Source organism: Pieris napi, chromosome 24 (assembly GCF_905475465.1).
Source record: "Pieris napi chromosome 24, ilPieNapi1.2, whole genome shotgun sequence".
Classification (NCBI taxonomy): domain Eukaryota; kingdom Metazoa; phylum Arthropoda; class Insecta; order Lepidoptera; family Pieridae; genus Pieris; species Pieris napi.
The window spans coordinates 5,105,654-5,121,846 of record NC_062257.1 but is presented as its reverse complement, the minus strand read 5'-3'; the positions used below and the strand labels follow the sequence as shown (position 1 = coordinate 5,121,846).

The 16,193-nt window shown below is 34.9% G+C and overlaps 1 protein-coding gene across 1 annotated transcript in view; it reads right to left on the bottom strand.

Annotated features, from left to right (window-relative positions):
• The window catches only part of LOC125061953 (E3 ubiquitin-protein ligase hyd), a 67,068-nt gene that overhangs the window by 36,155 nt on the left and 14,720 nt on the right, over positions 1-16,193 (bottom strand). The window contains exons 10-24 of the mRNA XM_047667594.1: positions 15,857-15,999; positions 15,045-15,207; positions 13,754-14,133; positions 12,306-12,479; positions 11,534-11,722; positions 11,037-11,148; positions 9,939-10,046; positions 9,394-9,532; positions 8,045-8,179; positions 6,807-7,029; positions 5,481-5,546; positions 4,480-4,652; positions 3,285-3,475; positions 1,578-1,714; positions 200-366 (exon numbers count right to left, since the gene is read on the bottom strand). Of these exons, the coding sequence (XP_047523550.1) occupies positions 200-366; positions 1,578-1,714; positions 3,285-3,475; positions 4,480-4,652; positions 5,481-5,546; positions 6,807-7,029; positions 8,045-8,179; positions 9,394-9,532; positions 9,939-10,046; positions 11,037-11,148; positions 11,534-11,722; positions 12,306-12,479; positions 13,754-14,133; positions 15,045-15,207; positions 15,857-15,999 (2,500 nt within the window). The remainder of the gene's footprint in view (positions 1-199; positions 367-1,577; positions 1,715-3,284; positions 3,476-4,479; positions 4,653-5,480; positions 5,547-6,806; positions 7,030-8,044; positions 8,180-9,393; positions 9,533-9,938; positions 10,047-11,036; positions 11,149-11,533; positions 11,723-12,305; positions 12,480-13,753; positions 14,134-15,044; positions 15,208-15,856; positions 16,000-16,193) is intronic.

Sequence of the window (16,193 nt, the reverse complement as noted above, 5' to 3'; positions counted from 1 at the left end):
GTATTTGACACATTTTTATTTATTTACAACCCACCCAACCTTAATAAAACCAGAGTAGACTGTAGACTGACTTTTTAAGTCATATTTTTAAACATACTGTATAGTGAAATTGCATTAGTGTGAGTACTTTGAACGCGCCAGCTTTCGATAACCGACTTGTATCTTAAAAGGGCTAAATATATATATATTTTACACATACCCCTTTTTCTTCGAAGCTCCTGGAGCCATTTCCACGCTGAATATAACAAATATCCTCGCGACCGAACGCACGAACCGTCGCGTCACCTCACGAGCGCGTTCCGCACGTCCCGGTATCGTGTCATTCTTCTGCTCTCTTATCAATGTGTGTAGGAGCGTATCCAACATCTGTAAAAAATATGTGTATTCTAATTAAAAAGAATTTAAACTTCCTTTAGATTTTAACAAAATAATTCAATGTCTAAAACTAAGACAATATCGGCCGTGGACTTTTACATAGCTCTTGCACGATTTGTGCATTAGCCAGCGTCAAGTATAGGATTTTTTATAATTCGTGCTTGTCTTTAGAAATTCGACCGTGTCCTCCATGTACGGTTTAAGCACTCGCCCGGTACCGCACAACCCTCCCAAAGGCCGAGAACAAATTTAAATTAAATTAAAACTTGCCCTCGAACCGGGAATCGAATCCGGTACCCCTCACCTAGCTGCCACTTAATAAGACCGCTAGGCTATGAGGCCCCTTTAATTTGATTTAAGAAAACAACTTTACGGACTTACAACCTAGCTATTAAGGGGCTTATAATAAATAACTTAAAACTTGCATAGTACATTAAGTTTGGTGGTATGTTGTATGTTCAAATATATGTTAAATGAAACTCTTTGTTTGAATTGTTTAAAACATGAGATTATAACTATGATAACATTAAAATTTAGTAGTGTTGCGACGCTGAATTAGCAAAAAACTAACTTGAATTATTGAAGAGTTCATCAATCAAAGTGAGATTTATGTTATTGGACATTATCAGAAATGAGAATGATTACAATTTATGAGTGTGGGAAAAACTAAACGGCTCATTCTGGCTTCAAGTGTGCGATATTGTTTACGCTTTTAATTATTAACTAAAATATATATAACTTAACTAATGTTAGTTTAGATTACATAACTCACTGCCTTAAATTTTAAGAATTGTAGAATCATTTCATTGTATAAAAAAATAAATATAAGAATCTAAAGCTTAGGTTTCCTATAAAAGCGGTGCCGTTATCTAACGGCCGTAATGTAACGTTGTATGACGTCACCCATACGTTGTCTATAAATAACATCGGAGTAGGTTTTCTAGAGAACGTTGAGTGTCACCGTAACGTCAAATAGGGGTGCTGTCATTTGCATGACGGCCGTCATAGCGGTGATGAACATTAGTTCAACGTTTTTCGCGTGAAGCGGTGCCCATATTTAATTAATGCAATGAGTGGAAACGTGACTTGGACGAGCGAAAACGATTGTTTTTTTGCATTATGTTAAAAAGTAAAGACGGCCGTTAGTTAACGGCACCGCTTTTCTAGGAAACCTAAGCGTAATATTATTTAATATGAATTACCTCATTTGTACACTTGACTATAAGCGCATGGGTGAACTTGTCCAATAGCGTAGTACCAGACTGCTGGTGAGAAGCCGACGCTTCTTCGTTTGTGCTGGAGCCGCACATCACTGCCGCTTCTACCGCAGCCCAATCGCCTTAAAATAATATACATTTTTAAAATTATATATTTATACACACATTTTAAATTGCGGTTCGACGCAATCGTTCAGTGATCACTGATTTGCCTATTAGAAAAAACAAATGATTATTGTTTTGCACCATGCTTATTTAAGCACACATAATAGATTCGTTCAGGAATTTAATTTATAAAAATACAAATTATTTATAAATTTATTTTTTAACACTGCGTCGCATACAGAAATATAATACAACTGACATTAATCAATAAAAAGGAGGTCAACTGGCGGCCTTATCGCTTTCGAGCGATATCTTCCAGGCAAATATGTGAGAAGAAAAAATTAGATAAGGCAAGTAGTGCAAAAATACATAAGTTATTAAAACAAAACATATGGAACAAAACTATGAATTAAAACATATGAACACAGGACAATATTTAAAAAAAGGACACATTAATCACGATAATTTTAGATCAGTTTCACATCAGTTGGTACGAAAGTTAGGATATGGATAGGATGAGGAATCCTATTGGGAATACGATACCATAAAATATAATGTCATGATTATGACAAATAATCATGGATTTGGAATCTATTGGACGATATTTCACGGAAACATTTAATTTAATCGAAATTAAAGTTACTATTTGTATTTAAAAAAAATTGACCTTATTATAAAACGTGAAAATATTACGATATTTATTTGTTACCAGGTACATTTCGTCATGATCGTAGAACAATGTCGGATTTGAAAAAAAATCCAAAATCCACTTTTTAACATATTTGGATACAACATTGGACTAAATATTACGGCTAAATTAAAAAAAAATCCACGTGTTTTAAATTTCAAATTAATCAGTCGATAAAGTGACGGATTTGATAGAAACATGTGATTTTTCTAGAAAACTGTGTAATTTTAATGTTATTATTTTTATTTTGTTTCAAACAAAACCTTTTGTTTGCTTGTATGCCAATTATCATAATAACAGAATATGAATTAAAATAGTTATGACAAAAACTAACATGATTTTATTATTGAAGTGAAACTTTTTTATCGGGGTTGGAAAAAAATTTTGTGTAACATTTTTTCGTTACGCGTCACATTTTTCGGTTACGCGTCACATTTGACCGTTACGCGCGTCTTTTTCTTGTCCCTACCAGGGTTGATTCAAAGAGATGCTAAACCATTAATAACAAAAATGTATAATAACGATAACAATAATACTAAAAATTCTATTACATTTTATGAAATTCTGTAATAATCTTAGTGGTAATAAGGTAAAATGAAATAATTGTATTATTTGTATTCAAGTCTGTGATATTAAAAGCCTTTTGTTAAACTTTATCTAATTTAACTTTATTTAACCAATTTCTGTAAAGTTGCATATAGATAATTTTTCAAAAAATAAGGTCATAAAGAAGTTTCACTTCTAACGTGTGTACACGCACATTTTTTTTTTGAACTGGCTGCCCTGTAAAGTTTACTATTTGTCATATGTTGTATTCTACGACTTTGTATTGTAATAAAAGTGTTATCAACTTTAAAAAACATCCCCACTGCAGACACTAATAAACACACAGCACTCACCCAACAAATGTACCAGTGCCCTTCTAGCGAATCTCGGTGGCTCCAAGTCGTGGTCCGGCACATCCAGCTCAGCATCAGAGCCAGGCTGTTTCCGCGGTGCACGGGCACGACCACTTCCAGCACGGAACTGACGCTGTTCCACGGCTTGACGACCCACAGTTTGTACCAGGAACAGAAGGATCGATTCACCTCTAAACAATAAATAGACAAATATTACAACCTGAACGCACGTTATTTATTATTTCAAAAATTCCATTTCACTTGAAGTACATAAAACTATTCCGCCATTTTGGACAAAAAATAAATAAATATGTAAGCGACTAAAGCGATTGAGTCAAGTTCGAGCATATTTTTAAAATTTTATTTTATTTATATTGTCAATCTAATCAGAAAAAAATAATTCTAAGGGTCTGTTTCACAATGTATGGATAAAGTACCAAATATCTATGCAACACATAAATTATTTGGAAGATAAATTGTGCTATTTGACATTCATCGGACTCATAACTTATGATGGACTTTATGCGACGAATAGCGCTATCTGACAGTCGTGAAACGCAACAATAGTGTTTATCCTACCAATAAGTAATAAATAGCTAATTTGGAACTTATGTAGAACTTATCTGTACATTGTGAAACAGACCCTAAGTCTATTTATTGTATTAGGTTCTTAACAACGTCATCGGCTGTTACGACTATCGGTTTTTACGACCAAATATGAGTAGTCCCTTCGATGTCGTTTAACAGATTTTAACTTTTTTTATTTTAGATGTTAGGTTCTATAATTTTTATATGATTTGGTTATGCCCTTCTTGTACTTTACCCATCATATTTCTTTTTTTTCTTTTTTTGCCTTTCTGGGGTTACGTGTAAGAAATCGATTGTTAGCGATTAGGCTGCCCATTGCATCCCATATAATTTTGTATTATGTTATTTGTTTTTGTATAAATGTAACGATGTGTGAATAAATAAATAACCTTTTTAAAATTTTTACAAATATCAAAAACCAAAAAGTTCTCAATTCTCTCTTATCAATTCGACATACATATTTCAGAAAAGTTCCACCATCCGTAATTATATGAATTGACAAAGGGTTTTGAAATTCTTAAAATTATCAAAATAGTGACAACAAATATTAAGTAAAGTCAAAATTAAATTACAAACAATTTAATTACATACAAATATAATTTTTTACCTAGAATTGAAGTGTGTAGCCAATTGTGTCTCCCTAGCGAGCCTGGCCAGGAGATCGCAACGCGCGGTCCAACTCCCGCCCACCAACGCCTTGCAGCGGCACTTCTCCCAACAATCGCAGTACGCAGTCGGAGACGTGCGCTTCAGTTTACAATCATGTCCCTTGTGGCACACCTAAAAAAATTGTTATATATGTATTGTTAAAATAAAAATAAAATTTGTTTATTATGGAACATAAGATACATGTATCACTTATTCCACGTCATTAAATTTGAATTTGTAGGCATCCCTACTCATCGGCAAAGAAGACAGAGGGTGTAGGCCGAGAGAAAAAGCCGGCGTAAAAAACTCTCGGTACTCTTTTAAAATAGCAAATCATCAAACAACACTTATTTTAAAACAAATATCGCAAATTATTTAGAAGTAGCCTGTCTAGCACTAGTCCCAGGCCCTTTTATCAACTAGAATCTAGTTGATAAAAGGGCCTGGGAACAACTATCTAGTTACTAGATAGTTGTTCAAAGTAAGTTCTCTCCACACTAGTCTAAAGGTTTGGTCTGACAGCGGACGGGGCGCGGTGTACCTGAGTAGAGACCTATATAAAGTACTAGCTGACCGGGCAAACGTCATTTTGTCATGTATATCATTTATAATAAAAAAATAGGGGTTGATCGTAGAGGGGTGAAAGTTAGGGGTTGTATGTATTTTTAATGCTGTATCATAAAAAAATAAAAACAGAAAAAAATATAAAATATTTAGGGGTGGACTACCCTTAACATTTAGGGGGATGAAAAATAGATGTTGTCCGATTCTCAGACCTACCCAATATGCACACAAAATTTCATGAGAATCGGTCGAGCCGTTTCGGAGGAGTTTAACCACAAACACCGCGACGCGAGAATTTTATATATTAGATTACAATTCTCAATTCGAAACCTGAGAAAAGGCTGTAAAAAACAACGGCGTGTATCATTTTTAAATTAAATACTAGACAAAGCTTACCTTAGCACATTCAGTACAGCAACACAGTGACCCGGTGAGACCACATGTTTTGCATTCAAAAATGTCCTGAAAAAAATAAATTATTATTAAATGCCAAAAAGTTATTTTATTTTAATAACGAAATATGTTAGTAAAGCCTTGGTGATCGGGCTCAAGTGGCTTAATAACGACGTTGAATTTTTTTACGATATATATTAATTATTAATTAACCAGCTGACCCGACAATGTATATTATTTCTAGGGATTTTTTTTATTCAATAAAAATAACTTAGAAAATAAAAATATTTTTTTTTTGGGTGGACACCCATTATCACTTAGGGGTTTGAAAGACAGAAGACTTATTGAATATGCATAAAACATTTCATAAGAATCCGTCGTGCCTTTTCGGAGGAGTGTGGGAACGAACATTGTGACACGAGAATTTTATATATTAGATATTAGAAAATATAGTTTAAAACAACATCAACATTCTGCCTTTAAGAATGCTAAATAACCTTCATTTCCGCTGTCTCAAATAGCACAAATATAAATAAACCGAGTTCATCAAGAACTATAGAATGGCAAATAATTGCCCAAAAAACTTTGTACACAAGCTAAAAACATGACAGGAATATCCCTAACACAAGCAACGTTGGGTACATTAAAGGATAACTACAAAGTCGTTGGTAAAAAAATTAAATATCATGTGTCCAATTCACACGTGGTAGAAGTGAAATCTTCAAAAACAAAGTTTTTATAATTAAGATATTATGTAAATTAGACTTTTTCTCTATCTAAATGTAGGATTTAGGCTTTTCTTTAAAAAAAATATATATTTTAATGTTAAATTTTTATTTATAACTTTAATATCAATCTTTAATTTGGTAAAAACTAAAATAATAAAAGTTTGAAATAAATTCACAAGATCCAACGTGGGAGAAAATCAGATAGGAAGCATTATACAGTGTATAAACTTTTAATTAAGTGTAGTACGAAGTTTTCACTTCAAAAAGTTTCTATAACTAATGATTTGTAAATAAAATTGATAAATAATCTAATTTTATAATTAAACTACTTACTTGACTTACTTATTTAATTTTCATCAAATCTCTAATTTAAAGTTTATACACTGTATAATGCCTCCTATCTCACTCTCTCTCACGCCAAATCCTATTAATTTATGTGTCTGTCTCTTTTTACTGTCGCTTTTTCCGTTGCATCCGGTTTGAAATCACAACGATTCTAAAGAAGTTTCACTTCAAAATGCATTCTAATTGTGATAGAATTGTATAAAACATTCCAGTTTCCATATTATTCCTGGAAATATAATAAAATTCCGTAAAATACCTGATTAATGTGATCCTGTCCGGTCCACGTGAAGCTGCATGTATCATTGCAGCAGAGTACCAACAACGGCGAATGATCTGGATGGGCGTTGGGGGGGAAAATGGCCGCCGACCGTTGAGTTTCGTCCGCGTCACACGCGCGTATTGCGTCCAATATGGCTAAGGCCGCCCGATACGCTCGTTCGGCTACGGCAGCCATTAGAGGTGTTTGACCCATGCCATCCCTGTTTTATTGAGTGATTTAGTAATAAATATTAGTTATTCACTGTGTAAAGTTTTAAAACATGATCTAAATTATATACACTATACAGTCTGAACTCTTTATAATGTTATTCGGTATAACGACAATCCATATATAGCATAAAAATGTGTTAAATTTGTTTGGTTTTACATTAATACACTCTTTATAACGCAACTTGTTCAGGTCCAAATTCAAATTATCTTTATTCATATATGTAAATAAGTACACTTTTGAATCGTCAAAAAGAAGTTAAATTAATTGTAAATTTACTACCAGTTCGCAAGTCAAGGGCGTAGACCGGGTAAGAAGAACTGGCAAGAAACTTTCCGCCACTCATTTTAATCGCCAAGTATTGTCATACAAATTGTTTTAACTGGAGTTTTGTAAGCTGATTATAAAAACAATAACACTTAAGTATGTTGTTGATGTCTAAATAGACATACATATAATATATAATTCATTATAGAGATGACTGTGGTGTTAGAGTGAATTAATGTATGAGTTTTGTGTTGAACCAACCAAATTATATCTTTTTTACGTTAAGGAGAATTTTCGTTATAAAGAGTTTACACTTTATTTATAATTTCAACTAGCAGGCCGGCCAAGCGTTGCTGTGGCTAAGGTTTTTATTATATTACATAGTAGCAAACTATTCAAGGGAAACGGTAGGAGAATACCAGTCATGGGGACCACCATGCTTTATGGTGGCTATGCCATTAAATTGTAGCTTATGTGAAACGTTGGTACTTTCAACACAGCGCCATCTGTTAGAATTGTGACTATCAAATAATAAACAAATATATTGCAATAAAACAATATTGGGGGTATAAATAGAGATGTAAGCTATCCTATCTTTTAAGTTGGATCAAACTACACACGGTGTGCAAATTTGATTGATATCGGTTCAGTAGCTTAGGAGTCCATAGCGGACAAACAACGTGACACGTAATTTATATATATTAAGATTACTTAAAAGAAAGAAACACATATATACTCACTTGGCAGTTAGAAGTTGCAACAGATATGGTTGCAAGGCAGTACTCTCGCAAAGGGCCCTCAAGGCGGAGAGCGCATTGCCACGCCTCTCAACTGGATCCGCGCTCACAGCCCCGTTACCGCTGTTCGACATTTTGCTACAAATCATTATTCATATTAATGTGAAATTAATCTTTGCCAATTATCTAAACCCCGTATTCTAGAACGTGTATCAAACTTAAATCTAGTTCTGTCAAAACATTTTTGACGTGACAACGTCTTATAATTCGATGGAGCCGGCTGCACGCATGTGGCGTTACCTCGCTCTGAGGCGTTCCATTTAAGGCTTGAAGTGCAAGCGAGAGCGCGGAACGAGCGACAAAGAGGCACAATCGGCCTCCGCGTTCGGCAGCGTTCGTTCGTTAAAAAATTTACATAATTGTATTTATGCGTACAAATAAATGTAACTTGATCAATTTAATTGTGATTTCCATTTACGTCCTTCTCTATATCCATACAAAATATCTATCAAACAATTAAAATTAAAATTTTCTTTTGAAGAATGCAACCATTCCATCAGTATTTTCTTATGACGTTGTCACGTTCAACTATCGTCAGTAAACCGACTTTACAGACAACCGATGTTTTTGTATGAAGTTTGACACATTTGACAGCGCTCAAGACGAGACTGTGACTTTAGATACATAATACATATAGAATGCATCTAGGTGTTCATTAGATTTTCTTCATCTTGGATCTTAGCAGACTCAAAATATATTTATCCATATAGATAAACAAGTACACTTATAAACGTCAAGTTTATAAGTGTACTTGTTTACCGTCAAGAAAAGAAGTTAAATTAATTGTAAATTTACATTTACAACCAGTTCGTAGAGCGGGCAAGAAGAACTGGCAAGAAACTTTCCGGCACTCTTTTTAATCGCCAAGTATTGTCATACAAATTGTTTGAACTGGAGCAAATCAATCCCAAGGATTAGGATCATTTAATTATTCGTCAAATTTATAAAAAGCTTTATTGATTAATTTTCAGAGCTGCAGAAACGGCTCGAAGGATTAATTATGTGTATGGCGGCGGAGTTGCAAAAGAACAGTGCGTTTTGGCTTCCAACGTTTTCGTTCTAGAAATTTCGACCTATTGTTGGCACGCCATCTTGTCTATAGAAGCGAATTGGCGAGTTTTGAAATAAAAAATTAAATTTTTCAAAGCCAAATAGAACAGAATTAAATCAATTTTTAAATCTTATCAAATAGGTTAAGTGAAATCTCATATAATCGTTCTAATAAGTGTACTAATATTTCTTTAGTTTTAATATTTGAAAACGTTTATTAAATTCTGGAAAGTTCTGCTTACTTATTGGAGATTCCCATCAAGCTATCTTCATCCCCCGACGCTTCAAAGGTCTCCGGAGGCCAGGACAAAGCGGGAACAGCTTCTTCATTGTTAGTTGCGCTTGAGGGGTTCGGAACTGTAGGCACTGATGGATTATCTACTGTAAACATCATTTCATTATTTTCTGATAAATATATATCTCAATATATATAAATTACGTGTCACGTTGTTTGTCCGCTATGGACTCCTAAACTACCGAACCGATATCAATCAAATTTGCACACCGTGTGTAGTTTGATCCAACTTAAAAGCTTACATGTCAATTTATACCTGCAATGTAATTTGACACAATTCTAACAGATGGCGCTGTGTTGAAAGTACCAAGGTTTCACATAAGCATGCAAAAAATATATATAAAAAGCATGGTGATCCCCATGACTGTTGTTCTCCTACCGTTTCCCTTGAATAGTTTACTACTATGTAATATAACAAAAACCTTAGCCACAGCAACGCTTGGCCGAGTCTGCTAGTAAAAACATATTACTCCAAAGAAAATAATGACATACCTATATCAGGCTCCTTGTTTGACGTTGGCGAACACATATGAACGCACGCGTGTAAAATATTTCTATTGCCATCACAACGCTCTTGAAGAATTGATAATATTTGTTGCTCTGAAATAATACAACAAAATTAAAATCAGTATTTGTACAGTAGTCGTAAAGGCATGTATTGTTTTCAAAGCGCACGCGTATACGTACACGTACGTCTACGTTCAACTTTATTCTAGGTTTGTGAGACAAATATTGTAAGTACATATATTGTTTGTAGATTTTTTTTTATAACACCACCCCGGCGTTTTTATATTATATCCCTACAGACATAGCGCGAATCAACGTCTCGAACAGATATTTATATATCTATGTCTGGCTGTATGTGTATCTATATGTATAAATAACTAGGAAAATATAAGATGTCCAAAAGGATATTTGACTTTTTGAAGTTATACTTCTTTAGGCGCGTTATGAATAATTGATGAGAGTGAAATTTTACGACGCGCGCACCGTGACACAAAATTAACAGATTGAAGTTGCCCACGGAACATGCTACGGCATTGGACATAATTGAAAAACAACATTCGAATAATAATAGAATTTATGTTACACTTAATGTAAGAGAATAATAATAAATATTTATTTAATTTTTCAAATGTAAACTGAACTTTATTGACTATATTCTATAATGACTCCTTTTCCAGTCTTTGATTATTTAATTGTAATTAATTATTTGCATGCAATCAAAAACTATTTTTAATAATGCCAAATAAGTATAACTTCTTACGCGCGTACACAAGTACACGCACCCTTTTTTTTAAATGCATTTGCGCATCCCCTGCCCTCAAAAGTTGCACGGGGTATGTAGAACTCGACCCACGCCAAAATCTCTGCTATTAAGAGACTGGGTGAGCAATACCCACTAAAACCACCTCGTGTAGTTCCTACAAAGCCGCATTACAGAGGGTACACACAAAAACCTCCGGTGCAATATATAGGAGGTAGGAGTTGGGCATATCTTCTCCTATTTACTCCCCAACTTCTACCCTCTTCTACCTTCTAAAGCGCTCCCTCTCTCGAAGGATATTTGACGTAGACTTTATAACTTACTGTTATTATCAGTTTCGAGTTGATGCAACAACTGCCGAAGTCCATCGAGATCACAACGCAGCACTCGCGGCATCATCAGTTGAGGCTCGGGGACTATTATTATTAGTGCAACCTTTGAAAAAAAAACAACATAAAAATATCTCAAAGAAAGATTTAATTTAATTTTAAATATCTATAAATTAATTAAAATTTTATTCACTTTTTAATCCGGTAAAAAAAAAGTTATTTTCTTTAAATGTGTAAAGAATATGTCAATCAAAGACAATATAAATAAATTTGTCAATTCTCTATTTGAATATGCTGGAATAATTATTTAATAATATGTATGGTGCGATTATATTTTACCATAACATATTACTAAATTGCAGAAAAAGCTTACAAATTTATATCTTTTCCTAATTGAATAACGGTGATTCAATGTGAAAAATATTTATAAACATACAAACCTTAAATGGGTAGTAAATTATTTAGATTTGAAGCAAAGAACAATTAAATACCTGGGACTTAAGCGGCGCGTGAGAGGAATGAGCCGCGCCGTGTGGGTGCAGAGGCAACGCGTGCGCAGTGATCGCTCGGGCGGGCGCGAGGTTCAATGGCGGCGGTTCACGAACCATTCCCACGCAGTCACGTGCTATGGGGTAAAGGGCGTTGTTGCCGTCTAGCATCATTACCACTGGTTCGCTGCCCTGAAAGAGAAATCTTATGAATCACAGTCGCTTATGATAAATGTAGTATGGTTCTGATAAATGTAAATCTCGTTTTGAGCGCTTTCAAAAATACCAATTTCATTAACTTCGAAATTCGCATAACAATATGTTCGTTTCCATTTTGTTTTTGAATGATTTATGAGTTAATCTAATATATAAAATTCTCGTGTCGCAATGTTCTTTCCCATACTCCTCTGAATCGGCTCGACCGATTCTTATGAAATTTTTAATGCATATTCAGTAAGTCTGTGAATCGGTTTCTATCAATCTTTCAAACCCCCTAACTGATAAGGGGTGACCACCCCAAAAAATTTTTTTATTTTTTAAACAAATTATTTGTTTTTATATTTTTATGATACAGCATACAATAATATATACAACCCTTAATTGTCTACGATCTCTATTTTTTATTATAGTAGATATTTGTTTTATTGAACTAAAATAATGTTGTAAAAAAATGTATGTAACTAAAAATGCATTAAAAAAAACAAGTAATGATTTAAATTCAACTGAAAATTGAATATCAGTTTCACTAAAAAAAAAACAAATATTAAAGCCTTACTTCCGCAGCGGTAGTGAGTTGTATAGAATGTCCATTTGAGTGTCCCAATAGAGCTGTGTGGTCCGTCGGGAATACGCTATCTGTGAGAGCTCGCGTCGTTCCCACAGCGTACACCGCGTACGCTAACGCACCGCCCGGTCTACGTACAACGGCGTGTACGCCACGATTATCCACCTGTTTCAGTATATATACAATAATTAATCAATAAATAATATATACAATAATTAGTAGTCATTCCTAATTTAAAAGTACACAGATTTTTTAAAGAGAAAGCTTTTCGTTTCGAGAAACTAGCTTACTTGAAATATAAGAAAATTCTTAAAAAACAAAGCAAATTATTAGACATTAATTTGACGTAATTAAAAAAAATCTTAATAAAAGAATTTAAGTTTAAAAATCTCAGGTTATCATTTAGAACCGAATCCGCCAAGAGTTTAGTAAAGAAACTCTCAATTTAGAATTTAATATATAAAACCAATACTATATTAAGTAACTATAGTCGACGCATTATGAACTGAGGTCATATTTATCTGTCTGTCTCGCTCGCACTTACAGGTTTTATGGAGAGGTGTAGTGATGTGCGTAAGAATTGTAGAGGTGCATATCGATAACGGGATAGTTACGATCGATATGCTAAATAATGTTGTTAAGTAATAATAGGAATATTTTTTTTTTTTTCAAAACCACGTAAGGAAATAAATTCACCATTGTACGTATTGCGTAACGAAGTGTAAGTAATGTAGTGTCGTAACAAAAAATCTTATATTTATAGAATACAACAACCCTTACTCGTAACGACCAATCAGGAGTCAGAGCGCGTGCGCTGGTAACGGGTTGCATTGCGTGCACATTCCTACTATCAGTGACATTCATTGCCCGACGACTGTTTAAAATGCGTCGACTATAGTTTATAAGACTGCGAAGATACATTTACGTCCAATTTAGAAAGAATATTTTTCGCCAATATATATAATATTGTTAGCGGACTAACGCCATCTTGTAGCAGAAACCTATATAAAGCGTGGCAAAACCGGCGTTGACTCACTTTTACTTCGAGACTTCGTGCGGAACGGACTTGTTACTAACCTAACCTCAGTAGATTTTAAAAGTCTAAAGTACCTACACGTTCTAATCTTTTGTTTTTTTTTTTTATAGAACGGGGGGCAAACGGGCAGGAGGCTCACCTGATGTTAAGTGATACCGCCGCCCATGGACACTCTCAATGCCAGAGGGCTCGCGAGTGCGTTGCCGGCCTTTCAAGAATTGGTACGCTCTTTTCTTGAAGGACCCTAAGTCGAATTGGTTCGGAAATACTTCAGTGGGCAGCTGGTTCCTCATAGTGGTTGTGCGCGGCAAAAACTGCCTTGAAAAACGCTCAGTTGTGGAACGACGGACGTCGAGGTGATACGGATAACTATAAGTGATACTAATAATATATAATAACTCACCGCAATAGTAATAACTTGCAATTCTGGAGGTAACGAGATCTTTCTCGGCATACGCTGAAGACAATCCGGGCCACGTGGACCGGCAGCTCCTCCAGTTCCCCACTTCACAGCGACCAAGTCATCTTTCCTTACTAACCGACAGTCCTGCAGCAGCGTCGTCCAATCATCGGGCGTTGGTACAATTTCCTTTCCATCTTTGCCAACCGATGGGAATCTGACAGCCGCATATGCGCCGTCGACCTTTAAAACCCGTCCGAGTGGAACGCTCTTCACATCTTCAAGGAACACCACTTCTTTGAGGGGCCATTCCTCTTCGTCGCGTTTCGTTCCATCGTTGGATGAACCTTCCTCGCCGCGGACCGTCACGCGCTTTGCACGCTCTGTATTTTTACAAACGTTTATAAAATAAATAAATCAGTGGCGTTACAACCTCTTTAGGTCTTGGCCTCAGATTTCTGAATCTGTTTCATGATCATTTTTAAATCTAATAGGCAAGTAGGTGATCAGCCTCCAGTGCCTGACACACGCCGTCGACTTTTTGGGTCTAAGACATGTCGGTTTCCTCACGATGTTTTCCTTCACCGTTCGAGCGAATGTTAAATGCGCACATAGAAAGAATGTCCATTGGTGCACAGCCGGGATCGAACCTACGACCACAGGTCGCACCCTGCAAGCCCACTAGGCAAACACTGCTCTCAAATAAAACAAACGTGTGCAGAGTACACAATTAGTTGAGTTATAGTGACCTTGCTGATTTATGTACTTTTTTAATTGCAATATAAAAGCGTGCATTCGCTAATAATGAATAAATAACTTCTTTTAATTTGTGATTTATCGATTTAGAAAATAGATTATAAGAAATCCTGAAAAATAATAAATCTATAATATAAAAATGAATCGCAAAATGTGTTGGTAAGCGCATAACTCAACAACGCCTGGACCAATTTGGCCAATTCTTTGTTTTATAACATTCCTTGAAGTACTAGGATGGTTCTTATGGAGAGAAAAATTTAAAAAAAAATCGAGTGAATAATTCCAAAAACAACACTTTTCTATATTCCCATTTTAAGACCATATCATAAAGTTTAAGTGTTAGTGGAGGGGTTCCGGGAAGGTAAATTTTTATTTTTTGACATAATGTATTTGTTGTCTTATCAACTTTCTTTTTTTTATCTTACTAGCTAGACCGGTGTCCCGAATAGCAGAATAAGTATTAAAAAAAAATAAAGAATCGACTGTTAGGCGGTACGATGTTCGCCAGGCCAGCTAGTTTCAAATAAAAATAACTCACTATGGGATGTACTAGTATCACTGCAGGTCGATGAAGCAGGACTGGGCGGTGGAGGCATGTCCAGGCGATCTGCCATATCTTTGTTGCTGTCCTTCGCTGGGTCTTTGTTTGAGCTGCTCGACGATGACGCCTTCACAGACGACACCGTCAATGGAGACTGATTCTGAAATGCGAAATTTTTATTTAATAATTATGTATAATAATTAAAATAATATACATTGAAAAATAAATAACTAACCTTAACATAAACTAAAATATATTATTAAAAGGAGTCCCTTTTTTATACTTTACTTAATATATATATACTAGCTGATCCGGCAAACGTCATTTTGCCATGTATAATAAAAAATAGGGGTTGATCGTAGAGGGGTGAAAATTAGGGGTTGTATGTATTTTTTAATAAAAATACATACAACCCCTAATTTTCACCCCTCTACGATCAATACAATGATTAATACAATATAAAAGTGCCCCTAGCCTTAATGTTATACATATCTAATATATAAAATTCTCGTGTCACAGTTTTCGTTGCCATACTCCTCCGAAACGGCTTGACCGATTTTGATGAAATTTTTTGTGCTTATCCGGAATCTATGAGAATCGGCCAACATCTATTTTTCATCCCCCTAAATGTTAGGGGTAGTCCAACCCTAAATTTTTTATTTATTATTTTTTTATGATACAGCACACAAAAATACATACAACCCTTACGATCAACCCCTATTTTTTAATATAGTATGTAGATAGTTATTTTTATTGAACTAAAAAAATGTTTCCTAAAAAAAAAAAATAACTAATGAACAATCACTAACCTGCATATCCCTCTTATCCTTTTCAGAAATGGATCGATCGGGTTGAGGCGCCGGCAGAAGTTTGAACCGACACGTGTCTGACAGATTCCAGGCCGCATTTTGGAGAATACCAACTTTTGGAACTCCAGTTGACATGTTGAATCCTAGAATACATACACACATTGTAATCATCAACGCTCAAACATAAAAAAAATGGCGTTACAACCTCTTTAGGTCTGGGCCTCAGATTTCTGAATCTGATTCATGATCATTTTTAAATCTAATAGGCAAGTAGGTGATCAGCCTCCAGTGCCTGACACACGTCGTCGACTTTTTTGGTCTAAGACATGTCGGTTTC